The sequence below is a fragment of the Acartia tonsa genome, chromosome 4, assembly GCF_053477335.1.
Source record: "Acartia tonsa isolate MP-2025a chromosome 4, ASM5347733v1, whole genome shotgun sequence".
NCBI lineage: Eukaryota > Metazoa > Arthropoda > Copepoda > Calanoida > Acartiidae > Acartia > Acartia tonsa.
In genome coordinates this window covers 14143375-14165750 of record NC_137263.1, presented here as the reverse complement: position 1 = coordinate 14165750, position 22376 = coordinate 14143375, and the positions used below count along the sequence as shown (strand labels likewise).

Sequence of the window (22376 nt, the reverse complement as noted above, 5' to 3'; positions counted from 1 at the left end):
TTTTTTAAACAAAATAATTCGTTTTTAAATGAATTTAGTTTAAGTTTGGCAAGGATAATTATAACACATAAGAGCGCAGCATTATCAATAATAGTTGATATCATGAAAGCATCTCAGTCATTTTTATTGAATATAAATCCAGAGAGAGGGGACAATGAGCTATTTATTACACTAGTACCCAAAGTTTTATAATAACGTTTCCTTATTCGTTGGCTTAATAACTGTGGAGACTTTAGTGAATTTTGATTGGTTGGATCATTGAGTTGAGAGTTTAAACGTTTAAAACACTAATTTTAATGTACTGAAGGGGTTATTTTGTGTATCATCATTGGGGATGTACATCAATCTATCGACCATTGTCGAAAACAGTAACTTTCTTCCTATGACCGACAGACGCATGATCATACCTTTGCTTAATTAAAGAGGCTATGCTACTAAAAATATACATCAATATATTTGATGTTACCAAATCGAAAATTTGTCATGTTAAAACAATATTAATGAAAAATATTATGATCAAAAATTAACAATATCTTCATATTTTTTTTAACTCAACCAATTTTAACTTTAAAAAATCACTAGAATTACGATCATTTTTGAGATATTTGAAAGTAAAACAAACAAATGCAGCCACCTGTTGAAATGTGAAACAATGGAAAAGTGTGTGTGTGTGTGTATTTTTGTTTGTGTGTATAATAGTTTTCCAAGCCTCGATACCAACTGAGCTATATACAAGCCCATCTTTACGCCCACACATATTCACACACACACACACACACACACATACACACACACACACACAGAAACGGACAAACACACAAACATCATAAAAAAACACGCACCTAATCTATAAAGGAACGATTGTGTGTTGAAGTTATAAAAAAATGTGTACCCCGTGCTTCGGTTGTTTTAGCCGAAAACGCGTCGCGACATCCAGTCTTTTGGTGGAATTTGGGGGCTATGGAAAATGTTTGGGACTTGCCACAGCTCAGGCTATAAGAGTTTCAGTGATTTTACATAAAATAAACTTTTTTTTGTTACGGTAAAAAATAAAGTGTCGGAAGTTTTTGTAACTCAACTACAAATAAGTATTGAAAGTATATTCTTTGTTTTTTTTGACCAATCTTAAAATTTGAAAACTTATAATTCTTCAGATTTAGTTTAATTTCTAACAAACAAATAATTTAAAAAAGATTAACATCAGTTTAACAGTACTCTATTCATTTAGAATATTGTTTGCTTTTAATTCTAAGAAAACTAAATTGTCATGATCTGAAAGCTTCTCTTATGGTTTAGCTGCTGAATTACACCCAGGGAAGGAAAGAGGGAGGGGACATTGGATTTTATATTTTACTGGTACCCAAAGTTGAACTAAGATGTTCTCTTAATCGTTAGCTTAAAAACTTTCAGTACTTTTATCAAATCCTTTTTTATCTTTACGGGGGTAATATTGCTTATCATAAAGTAGTTTACATTAAATTATCGTCTATTGTCTTGATATACCTCCTATCAATGGAGCAATAGGCAACTTAAATCCTATTTTATGAGCAACTTAATTATGTAATTTGATCAAAATAAGACAAATTAACTTATCTACATTATCAATGCAAAATAACAAGCATGACAAATTTTATAAAGCAAAACTCTTTAAAACGTACAAATAAACATAAGAAAAATTAGAGCAGCCTAGCTTGTAACGTAATTGAAAATATGATATTTCTAAAAGGCATGTATCGTTACTTTAATCAATATTTAAAAATTTAACCCAAAACAATTATTCACTAATATGTATACTTAAAACAAGGCTGACAACATCCATTAAAGCAAAGCCTTAAAAATTATAAGGAAGGATAAACGAGCAGCAACACTTGTAGAGTGTCAACATTTTATAAATTAAAAGTTATGTTATGATTGATATTTCATAGTTGTTATACAACATTTAAGAGACCTCATCGCTAAAGGAATCTTCTTACAAGTATCCGTTATGAACTTGGGGCGAGCATAGAGAAGCACTGTATGTAAAGTTTCGCTCTTAAACATGCGCAATAGATGTAGATTATACGTGGATATTATGACAGGGGAAAAATTGTGGTCATTTTAATTGCTATTATGGACATCACTTATTGGTAAATTCGTTCATCAAATAGGACGGGAGGGGTTGGGGTAAAGGGGGTGGATTATTATTTTAGCCAGCCACAAGTTTCTTTTTTTAGAGTACATGATAATCTGATGTAAGATCCAATTAATAATAAACCCATTACATGCTTGAAGTGCATCACCAACAAACAGGCATCATTGATTTGCAAAGACAGTTAAAATAAATATCTTTGGTTAAATCCCAGATAAGTTTGGAAGATAGCCTTGTCTTACCCAATATAACAAGGTTGGGTACATGCTTTGTTTTTATATGCTTAATCGGCTATTCTTATGGATATAGAATATACGAGGAAATATTGACAGGGGAAAATGTGTCGTCTATTTAGCTTGCTAATATGGACCTCATTTATTGGTACGTCTTAGGGAAAAGGGAATGTGATTCTGACAAACAATTCGAAAGAAAAACTTCCCCACAAACCCCTTCTCTTTTTTCTCCCCCCCCCCTTCTTACCCACTCCCCTTCAGTTACATACAAAAGTTTTACTCAAACTTTACTCCTACAAAATATTAAATTTTGCGGTATTTTTAATTGTAATTACTTGGCTGAATAGCAGCCCCTTTGTACGTCTAGTATGAGGGGAGGGGATGGGGTATAGAGGGGTGGATAAGGTATTCGTTATTTTTAACCAGCTTCGAGTATTACTTTATCAGAGAACATGCAAATCTGGTGCAACTTCCAAGTAATGATATATCTATTGTTTGAGATAATTTGAGAAAAAGTCACTTAATTAAACTTTTATCCATTGGAGTGCCTGACTGTAACAGTTGGCAAGCAGAAGATGAATCCCACCTCACTATCCCACACTATTTACAAGAGATTTTGGGTATCCGGAACTTTTTTAGTAGTGCATATAGACTATAATTAGGATAAGTCCGTACGTCCGTCACTACGTAATCGAATGCATTTTAGATGCAAAATTTAAAAACTTTTCCAGTATGGCATCGAAACTGATAAATATCACACTGAAAAATGATGCATAGAATCGAATTACAAACAATTTTTTCACGAATATTGAAATAAAGATAATAAAATTAATACCAGTTTTGTTAGACCCGAGGGATTTTTATCATAATACGATGCGATACTAACTCTATTACCTAAATATTTTCCTCTTTCATACGCTTTAAACATCTGAACTGGAGATTTTCTTACTATGATGTTATTTTGTTTTCACTGTATTACTATGCACATGATTGTTCTTGAATTTGACATCATTCAAAAATATAGTTATTAGTCAAGTTTGAGATTCAGAGCAACTCTATAGGTTATAGTGAATTTTGTGTATGTCCTTTTTACACCTATCTATAATACAAAGTAGAACGATGTCTGTCTGTCCGTCCGTCCTAGATGTTAGGGGCGAAACCGCTGTATAGTATATCCATAAAGCTTTAAATTTTTAATTTTACTCATTGTTATTTATAATTTGATTATAAAGGTATCATACATATAGCATAACAACTCCAATAATTTTATTATAGTTAGTTATCGCATCGCATTATAGACAGCTTTCCGCGGATATTAAAATGAAAGCTTTAAACCAGATTTGTTAGCCGAGAGTGACCGGGCCCGGACTAGAAAAAATGGTTTTAATTTTAGGATTTTTACTTTAATATTCGTGAAAATTGTCTGTAAGACGATGTTATAAATGTTTTTTTAGGACGGGCTGAGAACCGGTTCTAATTCAGCGGATATCAATCGGTTTAAAGTCATGCTGGGAAATTGATTATTTAACAATTTTCTTCTAGTTAGAGGAAAACTGAAGGAAATTGTTTTAATATCTATTTTGAACATATAAGCCCCTTGGCAACTAAAAATTGATTTGAGGCCAAATTTTATCTTATTTGATATCTACTAGTGTCGATTATCTTGAGATTAAATTTTATAAAGTTATTGATTTCTCTATCTCAACTAAAATTGGGTCCTCTAAGACACACTCCACAAAAGCCTGCCAAACAAGAGCAACTACATCCAAAGAAAGCTTAGCATACAGAGAAAAAAATGATGTACAAATTAAAATCGAATCTTTATTACTTGTTATTGCAAAAGATTTTCACGTACTTTTCATTAAAGTGATACTCGCAGCTGGCTAATACAATGATACCCCACCCCCTTTTCTCTATCACCTCCCCTCCCACTGGATGAATGAACTGACCAATAAAAAAGTCGTAAATCGTACCTAACTTTTACTGAAATCATCAAGCCAAGTTCGAAATCTATAGGACAATACTAAAAAGAATGTGAAGAAAAATCCGTTTGTGTGTACGGACTGACCTTAATTATAGAGAAACTTCGTTTTAAAAATGATATAATAGTTTTTTATCGCACGTATTATAGACAGCTTTCCGCGGATATAAAGATGGAAATTATAAGATCAAAATCAGTTTTGTTAACCCCGACCTGCCACCGGCCCGGGTTAACATAACTGGTATTCTTTTTATGATTTTTATTTCCATATTCGTGGAAAATTGTTTGTAATACAATTCTATACATGATTTTTCATTATTACTGAGAACCGGTTCTAATCCAACGAATATTGATCGGTTTCGATGCCAGGCGTTTTCCACTGGTACTGGGGGGGGGGGGGGGGGGGGTACTCAAATTTTCAAAATTGTAAATAAATTTCTAAGAGGATAATACCCGATGCCATAATGGAAAACGCTTCAATAACATATTTTTCTTATTTTTCTCAATTTCCCGTATCCATTATATTTGTGGTTGTGTCTATTTTCTGCTCTAAAAAGTTTGAATAAAATTAAATAAAGAGATGAGTTTAAGATAAAACATTAAGCGTAAACATTGTCAAGAAGACACCCTAAACAATTACTATTTTCTTTTATATGACATGTACAAATTTTAAAAGAGAAAATCATTTCCAGTATCGCTTCGAAACCGAATAATATCCGGAGAATGAGAACCGGTTCTCAGCCATACTGAAAAAATGTGTAAAGCATCGTATTATAGACAATTTTCTACGAATATTAAAGTAAAAATAATACAATTAAAACCCATTTTGATCACTCCGAGATGCCGAAGGTTTGAATTTTAAAATTTTTCATATTATATTCACAGAAAGCTGTCTATAATTAACTATTAGAATTTTTAAATAGTTTTCAGAAGTCAATTTTGAACATCACTTTTGTATTTTATCCTTTGTATCAATGTATATTTGAAGATTTATCGTACAAAAGCAGAAAATAATTTTTTTAGGTTTCAAAATAATATGTTGCCCTTGAAAAAATATAAATATAAAGTTTATAAATAGTAGACCTGTATCAATTGCTCATTTTTTTTATAGCAAGAAAACACAAAGCTAAGCTACATATTCATCTTAAGCGGGTGTTCATCTGACAGAAAAATTCTAAAATGCTTTTTAAACATTTTCAGTGTGGCTTCAAAACCGATCAATATCTGCTGGATTAGAACCGTTTCTAAGCCATACTGAAAATCATGTATCGTATCGTATTATATCCAGTTTTCTACAAATATAAACATGTAATTGTACAATCATAATATTAAAACCAGTTTTATTAGTCCCGAGATAATAATAATAGATAAATAGCGTCTATGGCAAATATCGTCTTATTCGATCATTGAAGTAAAACTTTAGTAAGAAATTAATTTAAATCTGTTTTTAAAGCAATATATATTAAAATTTTATTTTGATCCAGGCTAATAAAGCATAAAATGTTTGTGAAAGTTAAGTTTGGCAATTTAGGAAACTCCCTTTTTTGGCTTGTTTTAAATTTCACATATTTGGAAAATTATAAATGTTAGATTATTTTTGCAAAAGAATAAATATAATTCTTATATTTGTTCAAATATATCATAATGTTTAAATTCGGGCTCGGCAGCTGCTCGTCGGCCGCCTGTAAGTCTCAGGGAAATCTACTTTAACACTTTTAAAAATCAGCTGAAAGTCTAAACCTGAACAAAATATGGCTATCCCTATTTTCAATTAAATTTTCAAAGCCTCCAAATTCCAAATGTATTAAATTTGCGGCTGGAACGCGGCTGCCGAGCCCTAGATTTAATTATCCCGTATTACGAAGATTTAAGGTGTAAAGTTGATAATAACAGCTTAGCCTTAATAAATTGACCTAGAACCACAAGACTATGCATTTTTTAGAACCATTGTGCCATTTAAAGAAAAGCTATTATTATTATTATTACGTAATTTATTGGTTTTTAATTAGTTAAGTAACATAAGATCACAAATACAAATTGTTGAAAATATAAAATTAGAAAATTATTTACAAATACTACATAAAATTTATTTTTAGTATATTTCACGTGATTTGTCTTCTTTGACTACTCGGAATATTTAAGCTTTTGTTTTATGTGAGTGAGGGCAATGGCGTTTTTTTTTTATAAACTCGTGGATCTTATTCAATTTCTTTCTTCGACTGGATTGGCTGCTCTCGAATTTAGGATGGAGTTACCTAGCAGAAGTATTTTTCTACCAAAATACCTAGCAATAAATAAAGATTTGTGAACAAGTCTAGCTGATGGAACTCGTCCAAAGGTATTTGTGACGTAATTTTACTTGAGGTTGGATATAACACGTTCCACAAACTGTGCAGCACTGTGTTTGGTCGGTCCTAGTTGCCAGTTGCCTCTGAAAACCTGTCACAAATTCCATACTACAATTACAAAGAGAACCCGCCTCATTTACCATAATACGCAGGGCGGGTATAGCCACTACACCCGCACTAAATATCTGAGACGCAGATAAAAAGCTTTCCATAGGCAGAACTTTAAGATTGCCTGAGCCTGACCTGTCGCCTACATCTCAGCTTGTATATCAACAAAAAGCTGTGTGAATAAGATTAAGCAAGATGTGCTATAGCCCACTCGGAGGGGGACAATCGCTGGCAACACAGTTAAGTTCAGGCTTTTTAGTGCCCAGGAAAAAAAAAAATAAGTATTCATACCAGTATATACTTTGTGACAGGTGTGACAGGAGGCATACAATGGCAGAAGCTACCAGGTTTAATTTTAAAACGCGGCTGCGCTGGTAATCCAGCAGGAATTATAGTTGTTCAAAACTGCCTGACTCAACTCTGAGGGTTGGAAGGCAGCTACATGACTACCTAGAACCGAAGGTATTTGTTCATCAGCTAAGATAAGCATTTCTGGTGATGGCAAGGATGGGGTGGTCAGGTATGATGAATTTTGGGGTTGTTGGAAAGCGGTAACTTGTACTGCTGCTGTACCTAGCAGGGGACTTTATCTTGGTGCCCGGAACATCCTCTGGTGTCTGTTGATCTCATTAGCCACTACTCCTGAAATAAAAAAAAATATTAGCTGAAACAAATAATTTTACGTTTTTGAGTGGAAAATTGTCAATGCTAAAATTAATTTTAAATGGAAATGGAGTATATATTGACAAACGTTAAGGCTATCAGAAGCTCTGACAGACAGAAAGACAGACATTTTTAGCTTTGCCACAAAAAAAAAGAGAAGATTAATTGGCAGATTGGAGTTTGTTTAAGAAAAGCTACTCTATCCATGTAGCTTTTCCGCACGTCTTCCCGTCTACCAATTAAACACGTTGTCATCCTGATGCGCTTCTTGTGGACATTATTGTCTTTGTTGTAATGGATATAGAATATACGTGGATATCATGACAGGGGAATAATTTAGGTTTATTGGTCAATTCGTTCATCCAGAAGGAGGGGATGGGATAAAGGGGATGGAAGGAATGAATCGTTGTTTTAGCCCGCTGCAAGTTTATTAGAGAATGAAAATCAGTTGTAACATCCAAGGAATAACAATTCGATTGTTGTTGTTTTTAAAGTTTATAAATAGGTTGAAAAACATACTAACTTTAAAATATAAAGTTCCAAAATTGTTAATTAGCAATTCATCATAATTTGGCTTTTATCCAAACAAATTAAAATCAGGTAAATTAAAAATCAAATGTATAACTCAACACTTTTATTTTTTACTAAAAATAGTTGAATACAAATTTTTTTTTCCATTGTTAGAAAAATTATATTTTTGATGTTCACTCTAGCTAAGATAGGTTTGAATAGTGTAAAAAAGGCCCGCAGAGCTCGTGCCCTATGTGGTAATAGCTATCACAGGGGCTAGAAGCATAATTTTAAAAATTGTAAATAAGGTGAGAGGGACCAATGGGTGGTTTATGGTATCTCTGTTTCTAATAATCAGTTTTGGCTATGGACAATTTATAACCTTTAATTACATATTCATAGCATGCAAGTATAGAAATACAGACAATTCCGCAGGGATGTTAAAATATAAAATTGATACCAGTTTCGTTAGTACGGGCCTTTGTTTTTTTTTATTTTAATATCCGCGTAAATCTGTCAATAATACGATGCGATAAAGAACTACTACATATAATATTTCTAAATTCAACATACTTACTTTCAGTTATAGAGTATCTCCGCCACCAATATCATAATGATGAATGTATAAAATGTTATGCAGTATGGCTTCGAAACCGAAGGATATCCGCTGGATTATAACCGCTTCTCTCAGCCATACTGAAAAATAATGTGTGGCATCGTATTAAAGACAATTAAGTGCGGATATTAAAATAAAACTCATAAAATTAATACCGGTTTAGTAAGACAAGGCCTTTGTTTTTTTATTTTAATCTGTCTATAAAACTATGCGATAAATAACTATTGTAATATTTCAAAATTCAACATACTTACTTTCAGTTATAGAGTATCTGCGCAACCAATATTATAATTGGAGAATGTATAAAATGTTATCTTAAACAAACACAAGAAAAAAGCCAAATTAAATTTTAAGAGTTGAGGTGGGCGTTTTAAGATGATGTGCCCAAAATATCTGAATTCTTAAAAAGGTTGAAAAACCTATCACGTTGAAAAAAAGTGTAAGCATTAAATTGTTTATGGGTTTTTATAGTTAATTAGTTTGTAACTAAAAACTTAAGAATCTTTTTTTTTTATCAAAATGGATATCATAGCGAATATACAGAGGCAGAAAGATAGTCACCCTGTTACTTTAGTACATAGTACTCGTGAGATGGTAGTATTTATAAATCATGTATCGAAAGAAAGGGATGGGGTGACGTAATAGCTAAAAACCTACCTTCAATGAACATTGTGGAACAGATGTTCCAGCCGTTTACTATACCTTTCTGGACAAAAATAAAATCAGGCGGACATACGTCCTATAACTTTAATACATAGGATTAATGGCTTTTTCTTTGGGATATTTTTTAAAATTTGAGTTAACTCCTTCCCTTTTAGAAAAGCTTCCGTGAAAAGCATAATCCAATTGACACAATGGTTTTATAAATCTTAAAAATCATAGAATATCCTATCATAACAAGGATGACAACATCCATAAAGCGAAGCACTGAAACGGTGGGACAAACGGACATTAATACTTGTATAGTGTCAGAACTGAATAATCAGAATATAAATGTATAAGAGTCAAAGTAAAATTCTAAGTAAATTTGTTAAAAAACTGCTTGATACAGGACAATGTTTATGGACATACTTACATTTTTAGGACTTGATTATAGAGTTGCTTCGCTTATAACATTATACTTTGTTGTCCCAGGAATCAATATACCAAAATTCAGATCAATCGGATGATTAGATCACATAAAAATTTGTTGTTAAAAAAGTAAAAAATCAACATGTTTAAAATGGACGTACGGACATTCTTGTTATGATTATAGAGTTTCTACGCTTTCTAAATCGTACCTAACTACTAAAGGAATCACCATGCAAAGTTTGAAATCGATAGGACAATTCTAACATGCCTAAATTAACGAAAAAAGCTATCCGTGACGGACGGACGGACGTACGGACGGACCGACCCTAATTATGGAAAGCTTCGCTTTTAAAAAGTAAAGTTTTTTGTCTGTAGGATAAGATTGCGACAACTATCGAACCATTTTCCTTTTTAGGGAAGCGTAACATTAGCCTCTAGGTGGTTTTAGGCTATTTAATTTTTACTTATGTCTGCAAATTTGTAATACAGACACTGTGGGCTACAATTGAATCAAGACAAAAATAAGTGCCGAGCCCTGGGACCTATGTATGGTGAAAATAGACATAAAACCATGATGATTCCAGGTAAAACCAAAATATTTCAGCGGAAGCTTTTGGAGAAGATTAGATTTAAAAATTTCAAGTTCAATTTTCACCCCCTAGAAGTTGCCGCAAAATAATGACAAGAAAAGCAAATATTATCTATTTTAAATAATGAACAACTTTGTTTTTATGAAGTCCTTTTTAAAACCTCTATATATATGATTTATTTTAGGCTGAATTTTCGTGACCTTTGCAAAGCAAGTGATAAAAATGGCCATTTATTAACTCCCTTCAGGAGTGGTTTTATGAAGAACTTTATAAAAGCAAAGTTGTTCAAAATTTAAAATAAATAATATTTCCTTTTCTTGTCATGATTATGCGGCAACTCCTAGGTGGTGAAAATTGAACTTGAAATTTTCAAATCTAATTTTCTCAAAAAGCCCCCGCTGAAATATTTTGGTTTTTCCTGGAATCATCATGGTTTTATGTCTAATTTCACCATACATAGGTCCTAGGGCTCGGCACTTACTTTTGTCTTGATTCAATTCTAGCCCACAGTGCAGAGTCTCTAGATGCGCATCCACTAGTTACTTATATTTTAATACAATTTAATTTTCAAATTTTTCGTTAGAAAATATTTCCGGACCACAGAAAAATGTCAAACGTTAAAGCAATATCAAGAATTCAAATAATGAATTCTTGATTTCCCTAACTGTTATTAATTAGCCCGTAGCTATGGATATAAACAAGGATAAGAATAGACAAAAAAAATCTGACAAAAGAACATTAACTATGACGAGCATATTCTTTTGGGATTTAGGTGAAATTCAAAATATTAAGCTTTTCTTCCTCAGACGTAATTATAGCGATGGTACGGTATTAATATTGCTTCATTCACTTCTTTCAAGAGACAAATTCAATTAAAAATGATTGCTAAAATCCAAATATATCATAATGTCTTAGAATAGTGTATTTTTATTTAAAAAGTCTGAAACACATACTTACTTTAAAACAATCTTACTGAGAATTTACATGTCAAAAATCAAATAAATAGGATAATTCTAACTTCCAAAAATTAGGTAGTATAATAACTCATTTGTTCAAAATTTTTTATACAACTTAAGAGTTAAATATAGATCTTCATTCAAAATTTCTAAAGTAGCGTAATGGACATATAAACTATGTTTAGAAAGATTTCGCTTTAAAAGATGAAGACTATCAGTTGTACAACAATGGATAAAGGATATATGTGGATATAATGTCAAGGAAAAAATTGTCGTTAATTTAGCTGGTTAATATGGGCATCACTTATTGGTCAGTTAGTTCATCCAGTAAAATGGTATGGGAAGGTATAAAAGGGTTTGGGTGAGTATCACTTAGTACATCAAAATCTGGTGAAACATCCAAGTAATAATATATCCAATGTACTAACTTTTAGCATATGGTTTGACAACACCAATTAACTGGGCGCAAGCAAGTAGAGTAGACCAATTTAAAACCAATTATTCAAAAGAATTTAAAAAGGATTTATCATTACAACTTGCCAAAAATGGCGAAGATTGGATATCTACAGATCTAAACTTCTTTCAATAAATCATCTTTCTTCATTCATTTTGTCTATATTGAGTTTACTAATTCAGAAATTAAGTAATTATTTATTGAAGGAAGCTGTTAATAGTGCCTATAAAAAAATGACGGAGTTTTTGTTGTTGAGAATTTAAGAAGTCTATTTCATACAACAGCAGATTCTCATACATAAAACATCTATCTTTTTTAACAGCCAAGTAAATTATGGTAAGAGTTATATCCTTCTCCCTTGGGATGTCCATGTTTCTAATAATTTCTAATAGGCATCAAAATTAAAATGAAAAGAAAAATTATATTTAATAAATCTATTATCAATGCTATAAGCAATGTTTTTGTAGCAAGCGCCTTACGGGGGCAGATTAATTTGTCATTGAATTACCAAAATCTGTTGTGTATTTCAGAATAAATTAAACAAATATTTTTCCATCAAGTTATGGTCATATCTTTTAGAATTTATGGATTTTTTTGTCATTTGGATAGAGTTAACATCTTTCAAACTTCCATCTATGTGTAGTTTTTGACATTCATCTTTTTTTACCACGCAAAGCTCCTCTAGAAGCTCAAAGAGTTACATTTCACGCTTAATGAATTGGGTTTTGACAGAGGGGTCTCGAAGCGCAACCGACAAATTTTAGTACCGGCCTCCTTAGTACAAAATTGAGGGGAGAGTGTTAGAGAAAAAAACAAGAGGTGTAACTTTATGGCCAGGGGGAGGGGCGGGGAGTATTATGGTGTTTCTTTGAAAAATAAATTTACATAGTTTTCCTTAGTTTTAAATACTTTTATTGACTATTTCTATGATATCAATGCATCTAGTAGGTCAAATTAAACCAACAACCTTACTTTTATAGATTTTGTCTTTGTTCAAATACATGATCTTTATTTAATAAAAATAATACTATTCTAATAATAAGAATATATATTTTCTTATATCTTAATAATCTTCCATTTTACAGATATCACATATTTCATTCACCTTCACTTAGTCACAAATAATAAGGGCTCGGCAGCCGTGCCTAAACCACCTCTAAGCCACAGAAAAATATTTTTTTTTACAATCAGCTGGAAGTCTAAACCTTACCCAAATAAATATGATAATCCCTCTTGACAAAAAAAGTTTCAAAACACCAAAACGTGTTTTAATTTGAGGCTTAGTCACGGCTGACGCTTGGCTGTCAAGCCCTGCAAATAATTAATAATAATTTAACAATAATTCATAATTAAAGTTTTTAAAATATTTTCAAATATATTTCTGTCTATTGTTTACAGGATTTCTAGAATGAAGACTAGCTTTTTTCATTTATATTTTTTGGTATTTTATTTCCAATATTATAATTTTCAAGTTTTGCAACAATACCTAATATTTTTCTATATAAAATAATAAGATAAATATAATAAACTAAATAAAAAACTAAAAATAATAACAAGAACAAAAATGATATAATATTGCATTGCTTTTTTTTAAACTTAAAATACATAGTTTATTTAATAAATAAACAATAAAATAAAGAAAATAGTTGGATAAACTTAATATAAATTCCAAAATTATTTTACTGCTAACTAAGAAACTGTTGAAGGTTTAAACTTATTCTTCCATCCCCCAATGCTAGCAGGTTGGAGGGCTCCAAAATCTAAATAAAATATTCATTATTTAGTTGTCCTATATCAGAGGTGGATTCTTTAAAAAAAATTTGCCCCACTAATCGCTTAGTGGGTAAAATTGTTTTCGTGAAAAATCCTCCAAAATCACATAAAAAAATTTACAGAAATCAAATAAAATCTTATGTTAATAACCCTTCTATGATTTTGTTTAATTTTTGTAGATTTTTAATGTGATTTTGGTGGATTTTTTACGAAAACAATTTTGCCCCACAAAGCGATTAGTGGGGCAAATTTTTTTAGAGAATCCACCTCAGATTATCTTACTTAACAAGGAAGTGAATGGTCACAAGGGTAACATCCTGCAGACAACTAACCACAGCGGTAAAATTAACCATCTTCAACGTCTTTAGTTTTAGAGACTTGGAGGGATAAACTTCTCAACTACGAGCCTTGAGGTTCTGACTTTAAATTTAGATGATTATTTCAATTTAACCCTCTTCTTTAATATTGATCTTTAATTTAAAATAAAATCTTTGTTAACCTACCATATTCTGATCTAAATTAATCTTGCATTAAAAAAATATGATTGTTTTTCAGGAAATTTCTTTATTATGCCTTAGAAAAAAAATTTCGTCAATTTAGGTTGCTAACATGGACATCATTTATTAGTCAGTTTATTAGTCGTTTATAAAGTAGGAAGAGAGGAGTTGGGGTAAGAGAGGTTGATAAGGAATTCGTTATTTAACCCAGCTAAAAGTTTCACTTTATTAGAGTACATGATAATCTGGTGTAAGATCCAAACAATAATAAATCCATTTACCGACACCGGCAAACATACCGAATATTTTTAAAAATAGGTTACAATTCACCTGTGAAATAGTATTTGTAGGCAAGCTAACAGATCTAGTCAGGGTTCCCTCCAACATTTCTAGGTTGGTAACCATGTTGAATATGGCAACTTGTAGTAGGCTCCATAGTTCACCAGCTAAACCTAGTTAAGATAGTCTCTATTATTTCTAGTTTGGTAACCATGTTGAATATGGCAACTTTATATGCTCCATAGTTTAACAGCTAAACAAGACAGTCTCCCTCTAATATTTCTAGGTTGGTAACCATGTTTAATATGGCAACTTGTAATAGGCTCCATAGTTCACCAGCTAAACCTAAATAATACAGTCTCAAATATTTCTAGGTTGGTAACCATGTTTAATATAGCTAATCTAAATAAGATGCCATAAAAAAGTTGGAATCTGTGTTAAATTTGGCAACCTTTAAAAGGCCTCAAGGGAGGTCGTTACATCAAACAAGACTTTTTAAACAGTTTTGCTTTTTTTAAATATGATGATTTTTTGGTTTGTGACAGAATGCTTTATTTAGCACTAGCGGCTGCACCCCTATCATCTAGGGGCTCTGTATTTGAAAAGTAGGAAAAGTAAGAAAATAGTTTAAAACTTAAATTTTATAATAAAATAGCCTTATTCCATACGGAACCTATGTAAGGCTTCCCTAAAACAAAGAACTCAATCTGTTAAATAGTTATTAAAATCATTGATTCATATTTACCTGTCCTGTGAGTATTATGTTGGATCCTGCAGATGGCCTCCGGAAGGTCAGCAGGCTCTACCAGCAAACTTTCAGGTCGGCTCTTCTTCACACAATTCAATATCTTCAAATAATCCAAGATTTGATTACCACGAATCTAAAAAATATTTTTTTATAATTATATATGTAGATAAATGGAGGAAGTATTGAAAATATCTAAGCCAAAACAAAAAATAATTTAGGCTAATTTTCAAAAGAACAAAATAAACTTAACCAAATTTAAAATTATTAAAGAAGGTGTATCAACTTTTTTTTTTATAGCTAGCCGGTTCTTTTAGTAAGTAGTAGATGTAAAATATTTCATAGAATTCAGATATGCAATCGGTTTTTTTGTAGACCTCTTATTTTTTAAGTAATTTAAGTTTTTTAAAAAAATAATTAAGTCGGTTTTAAGGTACTAAAACGCAACAAAATAAAAGAAGAAAATGGCCAGTAAGAACAAAAATAGTAAGATCTTTAATTTGACACCTTACTTTTAAAATTCTGTTGCATATCTGAATTCTATGAAAAATTTTACATCTACTACTTACTAAAAGAACCGGCTAGCTATAAAAAAAAAGTTGATACACCTTCTTTTTGAAAAATGTATTTTCATCATTATGCCAAATAAGGTAGAGGAATGCCCCTGTGATTTAAAACAGCCTTGTAGAGGTTAGAGCTCCTAAACAAGTTTATTTCTAAAGACAATAGGTATTCTTTTACCCCTGAAAAAGTAACATTATTTCAAAAAAAGGAACCAAGCTTCAAAAAAGTAATTTAACTTTTAACAAAGTAACTTAACTTTAAACATAATAACCTAACTACAAGAAAAGTAAGCTAACTTCAAAAAAGTATCCTAATTTTTTTAAAAAGATCCCCTAACCTGATCTCTGACCAACTTCTGGTTGAGCCTGCGTCCAGGTGATTTCTTGAAGAGCTCACAGAGTCCTGCCAGGTTGTGTGGCAGCAGGCAGAATACAAAGTTCAGCTCTGTGCTACTCAATAGAGACACTATGGCCTCTACTTGGACTAATACCTACAAAAAGATGAATTCATGAAAATCTAATTGGCTGTCCAAAAGATCTCGCTAACCGCAGGTTTCATTGTTCTTTCCATTGCATTGAAGGGAAGCATAATATAGGTTCCGAGTCCGGTTTTAATGTTCATTTGTACTAAGTTTCGAAGAAATGTTATAAATCACAATTTAAAACAAGCAATGGTAAGTTAGTTAAGCAATACTTTTGTTCAATAAAATCTATAAATATCAAACCTGCAGACAAGACATTGTCGCCTTCACTTGATCCAGAGTTATTGGGCCCTGGCCGTGTGATATTCCCAGGCCAGGGTAAAACTGAATTGGACCCTGGATTTTTAGCTCCCCCCTAAAATAAAAAAAATCTCCAAATTACACATAGCAAAATTTATTAAATTAAAACAGCAATAACGCCATTCTCCTCCTTTTAGACTCCCTCTTGCAAAATACGTTTAGTGTAATTTTGAAGTTTGATAAATGGCAAAAAAATTTAAAATTTTGAACTCATGCATTAAATCAAAACGGAACCAAATGGTAGGGGGTGAAATTTGAACAAATTATCGAAGGTCGGTGTTAAATTTAGAAAATTTCACTAAAAAGATTAGTGTGTAGTTTGTAAATTGAATTTTCTTCAAACCAATTAATTAATTAATGAAATATAAGATTGCTTACCGGTTGGATTTTTGGAGCACCTCCAAGGCCAGGTTAGTTCTACCCATAGCATAGGAGATATTCCTCCAACCCTTGACACTGTATCTCACAGGGTTTGTCCCGATACTGTGCCGCAACACAAACTCATCCTCCCCAACTCTCTCCATCAGCGCCGCGGATCCAGCCAATCCCGGTGAGGTTTTAGCACTGCCGCCGCCGGCGTTGGCCGACCAGTGGGCCGTCAGGCGTTGCAGAAATACCTGGTCGTCGGACCAGGGACAGTTGCCGGCACGATGTAGAAGTGTGAATAGTCCCGGGGCTGTGTTCTGGAACCGGACTTTCTTGCTGCTATGACTACGCCGGTCAAGAGTTTTTGTGCCAAAACTAAGAATTTTTTGAAGTTTGTAAAAGTGTCTTTAAAAAAGAGAAAAATATTACAACGGTTGGCAAATCTTTTCCGATTGACGTCATATTTCGGCCAACTTTTTATAATTTGTCCCCTTTTTTGGGAGATACTTTTTCCAGCGTCGATAATTTTAAATACAGGTTTTCTCAATGTATATAAACAACAAAAGTAAATTTATATTTGTAGGATATCAAAAATTTTATACTTTTTGTGCTAATTATAGAAATCAAGCTTTTTATAGTGCCTATAAAAATGACGACGTACTGGCCTACCATTCTTCATTTAAAAGGTATGTCTGACCTGCTAATTTAATCTGTTCTTATATTGGTATATCATTGGTCATTTGTATTGTATGGTGTAATTTTTTATAGGCACTATAAAGAGCTTCTATAGAAATACTTGTTTCGTGCATTTTTATCTTATTTATTAAATACCTCAATTATTTATGTTTTAAATGAATAGGATGATTCCATGATGCTATATTACCTCCTCTCAGCTCTGCTGCCCTGTTTCTCCAAAAGATTTAGAATTGGTTTCGTGCTTCCACGCCTCTCAAATATCATCTAAAATTATTTTTGTTATTTTCAGGGAACTTAAGGGATAAGACAGTGGACAAAAAATGATATACATCCCCATTTATAACAAAAATTCCTTCTTTTGTAAATTCAAAGTTAATAGTTTGGAACCAACCAAACAAAATACAATTAAAAAAATCAAAGTTTTTGAGCCATCACTTAAGATGTGGTTATGAAACATAACATAGTGTAATTTAAAATACAATTTCTACTCCCTCCGACCGATCAAGATATTTTTAGATAGAATCTAATCTATTCAACAGAAATCAGTCATGCTTCTTTAATAGAAGCGGAGAAAAACGACCTTTCCTTTTATATCATTCTGTAAGCAATAAACTTTGAATATACTTGGATATTATGCACGCCAGGCTACAATTGAATCAAGACAAAATTAAGTGCCGAGCTCTATAACCTATGTATGGTGAAATTAGACATAAAACCATGATGATTCCAGGTAAATCCAAAATATTTCAGCGGGATCTTTTTGAGAAAATTAGATTTGAAAATTTCAAATTCAATTTTCACCTCTTTCATAAAACCTCTCTATATATGATTTATTTAAGGCTGAATTTCCGTGACCTTAGCAAAGCAACTGATATGAATGGCAATTAATTATTAACTCCCTTCAGGAGTGGTTTTATGAAAAACTTTATAAAAGCAAAGTTGTTCAAAATTTTAAATAAATAATCTTTGCTTTTCTTGTCATGATTATGCGGCAACTCCTAGGGGGTGATAATTAAACTTGAAATTTTTAAATCTAATTTTCTCAAAAAGATCCCGTTGAAATATTTTGGTTTTATCTGGAATCTTCATAGTTTTATGCCTAATTTCACCATACATAGGTCCCAGAGCTCGGCACTTACTTTTGTCTTGATTCAATTGTAGCTTGGCGTGTATGACAATTTATGTTGCTAACTCACTTATTGGTCAGTTCTTTTATCCAGTATGAGTGTAGAAGATTAAATAAGTGGACGGTGGGAATTGCTATTTTAGCCAGCTGCAAGTATTAATTTATCAGAGTACAAAGAATCTGGTGCAACGTCCAAGTAATAATATATTGATTATCCTACCTTCCTGGCAGCTTTTCCTTTACAAATGGTGTCCACCTTCTGTGCTGTAAACATATCTTGCAGCTTTTCTTGAAGATAATTATAACACAGATCTACAAAGCCAGCTGCTGGTTTGGAACCTAAATATTTGGATATTTTACAAAAAAAATTTTAGTGTTCTTCTTATAGTATTTAATGGATGAGCAGAGCCGCTTTTTTTGAGTGGTGTGGTAAATTTGAGAGGAATGTGGCCCAAACTTACATATGTCGCTCTACTTATGTTTTTAGATGTAAGCAGGGGCTGCTATTCAGCCAATTAATTCCATTTGAAACTACCGAAAATTAAATATTTTGTTGGAGTAAAACTTGTTTTTTGGGGTAACTAAAAGGGAAGTTGGTAAGAAGGGGGAGAAAAAAGGGAAAGGGTTTGAGGGGAAATTTTCACTTAGAATTATTTGTCAGAATCACATTCCCTTTTCCCTGGATATATGCAGTTTATCCCATTTTATTAAGGTCTGGGAATAAAACTAAAAAAAATTATAACCAATACCAATTATTTAAACAAAAACCCCTGTTATCTTTTTTCTTCTCTAATTTAAAAATATCACATATAAATGGATGAGATTTCAAATAAAAAAAATAATCTTACCAATTGAGCTGGGATTTTGGAAGCCAGGTGAGTCAAAAATAAACATGTTACAGGGTTGTTTAGCAGGTGGACGGATACTTCTATTGATAAGCTTCACCAGTCTGGATAGCAGTTCTGTATACAGGTTGACCGCGAGGCGGCGAGCATTGTCCGCCATGGTTGGATTGGGCTGCTGGCTGCTGATATCACTGTGCAGGGAGGAGGACAGGTTCATAGATCCACGGAGTGTACCTAAACAATGCAATGGATATAAAATATACGTGGATATTATGACAAGGGAAAATTTGTAGTCAATTTAGGTTTCTAATTCATAAACATCATTTATTGGTCAGTTCGTTCATCCAGAAGGAAGGAACGGATAAAAGGGATTGTTATTTTAGCCAGCTACAAGTTTCATTTTATTAGAGAACATGGAATTCTGGTTACTTAAATATAATAATTTCAAAATAGGTACACAAAAGAGATAATTATGCCCATTTGTAGACAACAAGATTAATTCAAAAGAAAGACAATTTCTCTCAAAGTGCCTTTTCAAGCAGAACCCTTCACTCACTCTTTATTTTTAAGTAAATTGAAATTAAGGGGGGGGGTAGCTTTTCCATTTTTGATTATTACTATAGGTCAGGCTAGGTTAGGTTTGGTACTATGTTGACCAGCAAGGGGGCCGGGAACCGCAGAAGGCCAACCCCAGTGGTAAAGCATAAAAAAACTATTTCAATTTACTAAAAATAATAAGGGGAGATCAATGCTCAATTGGCACTATGAAGAAAAGCACCAAATTGGTTTACCTAAAGGTGTGGCTGGACCTGGAGAAGCTGTCCTGGAGGATGAAGCACTGGTTGCTATGGAGGAGGATGGTGTCAGGGTGCGAGGAGTGTTGGGTCTAGCAAATACCATCTTCAGATCATGTGTCTGTACCCCCAGCAGCTTCGCTATCTTTTCAATGCTCAAGTTGTCCAAGGATTCACCATTTTCTGGGAAAAATATAAGTACGTATTGTTAAAAAAATATTAATCGCCAATGAATCAAAGCTAAAGATCTCAGGGATGGAGGGGATATTGGGTTGTTTTTTACACTAGTCCTCAATGTTTTATAATTACTTTTTCCTTTTCGTTAGCTGAATAACTTTGGAGACTTTTATTGAGTATTGATTGGTTGGTTTATTAATCCCTGTAAAACATTTTACCATAAAAATCCACAACCATTGTTAACAATTTATAATGGTTATCAACCGAATCGTATTATATGCAGCTTTTCGCGTATATTAATATTTTTATCTTAACATTTGTGGAAAATTGTGTGTGATATTTTTTTAGTATGGCCGACAACCGGTTATAATCTATACTGAAAAGATTAATGTAATACCTAAACTTTGTGTCACATATCCCAGGTTTGTGATGACCGCCAGAATAATCCAGAATGCATCCTGTTCCTCCTCCCCAAAGTCCAGGAGCTCCATGGCCCCGCACACACGCCCCCAGTCCTCCAGGGCGGTAGATACTTCAATATCCTCCTAGAAAATTTCAACTTAATTATTCATAATTATTTATGTATATTAATAGATATTCAATGATTTATCATAAAAAAATCCGCTGGATTAAACCCAGTTCTCAAATCATGTGTAGCATCGAATCACAGACAATTTTCACGAATATTAGAATAAAAAACATAAAATTAAAAGCAGATTTGGTTAACAAAACTGGTTTTAAACTTCTAATTCGCATTTTGATTTCCGCAGAAAGCTGTATATAATACGATACATTAAATATCTAAAAAAAAAAAACATGGATTATGAGATATCTATTCCCCCCTCTGAATTAAAATCGATGTAGTAATCGATGGGTGTCGCACCAGATTTTTATGTTATCTAAAAAAGTGATGCTTGTAGCTGGCTAAAATAATGATTCCCCTAACCGGTTCCATTGGAATTCAGCCCACACGGGATTCAACCCACAGAATTCAGCCCAGCGGGATTCAACCCAACAGTATTCAGCCCACACGGGATTCAACCCACGGTATTCAGCCCACACGGGATTCAACCCACGGTATTCAGTCCATACGGGACTCAACCCATGGAATTCAGTCCATACGGGACTCAACCCACGGAATTCAGTCCATACGGGACTCAACCCACGGAATTCAGTCCATATGGGACTCAACCCACGGAATTCAGTCCACACGGGATTCAACCCATTATATATGTAAAATTACCAGTTTGAAAAAAAATATTTTTTTTAAATTTGAGAACAAAATTATTAGAAATTTTTTTAAAAATGTTTATGTAAATTTTTTTTATTTTTAGAAATTATTTTATAAAATATGCTTTATAAAAAAATTTGAGAAAAAAGAATTATTTTCTAAAAATTTGTTTCTCAAATTTGAAAAAAAAAATTATTTGTTTTTAAAACTGAGAATTTCATATATATATTGGGTTGAATTTCGTGTGTACTGAATTCTCAGTTTTAAAAACAAATAATTTTTTTTTTCAAATTTAAGAAACAAATTTTTAGAAAATAATTTTTTTTTTCTCAAATTTTTTTATAAAGCATATTTTATAAAATAATTTCTACAGTAAAAAAAAATTACATAAACTTAAAACTTTTTTTTTTAATTTTCTAAAAATTTTGTTCTCAAATTTAAAAAAAAATATTTTTGCAAACTGGTAATTTTAGATATATAATGGGTTGAATCCCGTGTGGACTGAATTCCGTGGGTTGAGTCCCGTATGGACTGAATTCCGTGGGTTGAGTCCCGTATGGACTGAATTCCGTGGGTTGAGTCCCGTATGGACTGAATTCCGTGGGTTGAGTCCCATGTGGGCTGAATTCCGGGTGGGCTGAATCCCGTGGGTTGAATCCCGTGTGGGCTGAATACCGTTGGGTTGAATCCCGCTGGGCTGAATTCCGTGGGTTGAATCCCGTGTGGACTGAATTCCAATGGAACCCCCCTAACCACCAACTTTACCCCATCCCTCCTCCTAGATTAACGAACTGACCAATCAATGAGGTCCATATTAGGAAGCTAAATTCGATATAAATTTTCC

At 32.6% G+C, this 22376-nt stretch overlaps 3 protein-coding genes across 8 annotated transcripts in view; all 3 read right to left on the bottom strand.

Moving 5' to 3' along the window:
• LOC145316189 (uncharacterized) overlaps positions 1-751 on the bottom strand; it is a 33575-nt gene extending 32824 nt beyond the window's left edge. Inside the window, exon 1 of one of the 2 annotated variants that reach the window (XM_080156543.1) lies at positions 635-751. The gene's annotated coding sequence lies outside the window, so the exon portion shown is untranslated. The remainder of the gene's footprint in view (positions 1-634) is intronic. The other variant, XM_080156544.1, reaches the window with a different exon arrangement.
• Positions 1-22376, bottom strand: part of Uch-L5 (ubiquitin carboxy-terminal hydrolase L5) — a 294886-nt gene that overhangs the window by 254562 nt on the left and 17948 nt on the right. The gene's annotated exons all lie outside the window — the stretch shown is intronic.
• The window catches only part of LOC145316180 (unconventional myosin-XVIIIa-like), a 51863-nt gene continuing 42178 nt past the window's right edge, over positions 12692-22376 (bottom strand). For 2 of the 3 annotated variants that reach the window (XM_080156528.1, XM_080156529.1), the window contains exons 15-25: positions 20699-20846; positions 20122-20307; positions 19334-19564; positions 18706-18824; positions 17547-17623; positions 16676-17038; positions 16241-16352; positions 15854-16006; positions 14953-15088; positions 14259-14380; positions 12692-13418 (exon numbers count right to left, since the gene is read on the bottom strand). In XM_080156528.1, coding sequence (XP_080012654.1) covers positions 13344-13418; positions 14259-14380; positions 14953-15088; positions 15854-16006; positions 16241-16352; positions 16676-17038; positions 17547-17623; positions 18706-18824; positions 19334-19564; positions 20122-20307; positions 20699-20846 — 1722 coding nt within the window. In that variant the 3' untranslated portion in view covers positions 12692-13343. Of the gene's footprint in view, positions 13419-14258; positions 14381-14441; positions 14553-14952; positions 15089-15853; positions 16007-16240; positions 16353-16675; positions 17039-17546; positions 17624-18705; positions 18825-19333; positions 19565-20121; positions 20308-20698; positions 20847-22376 lie in introns of those variants that run through there. The other variant, XM_080156530.1, reaches the window with a different exon arrangement.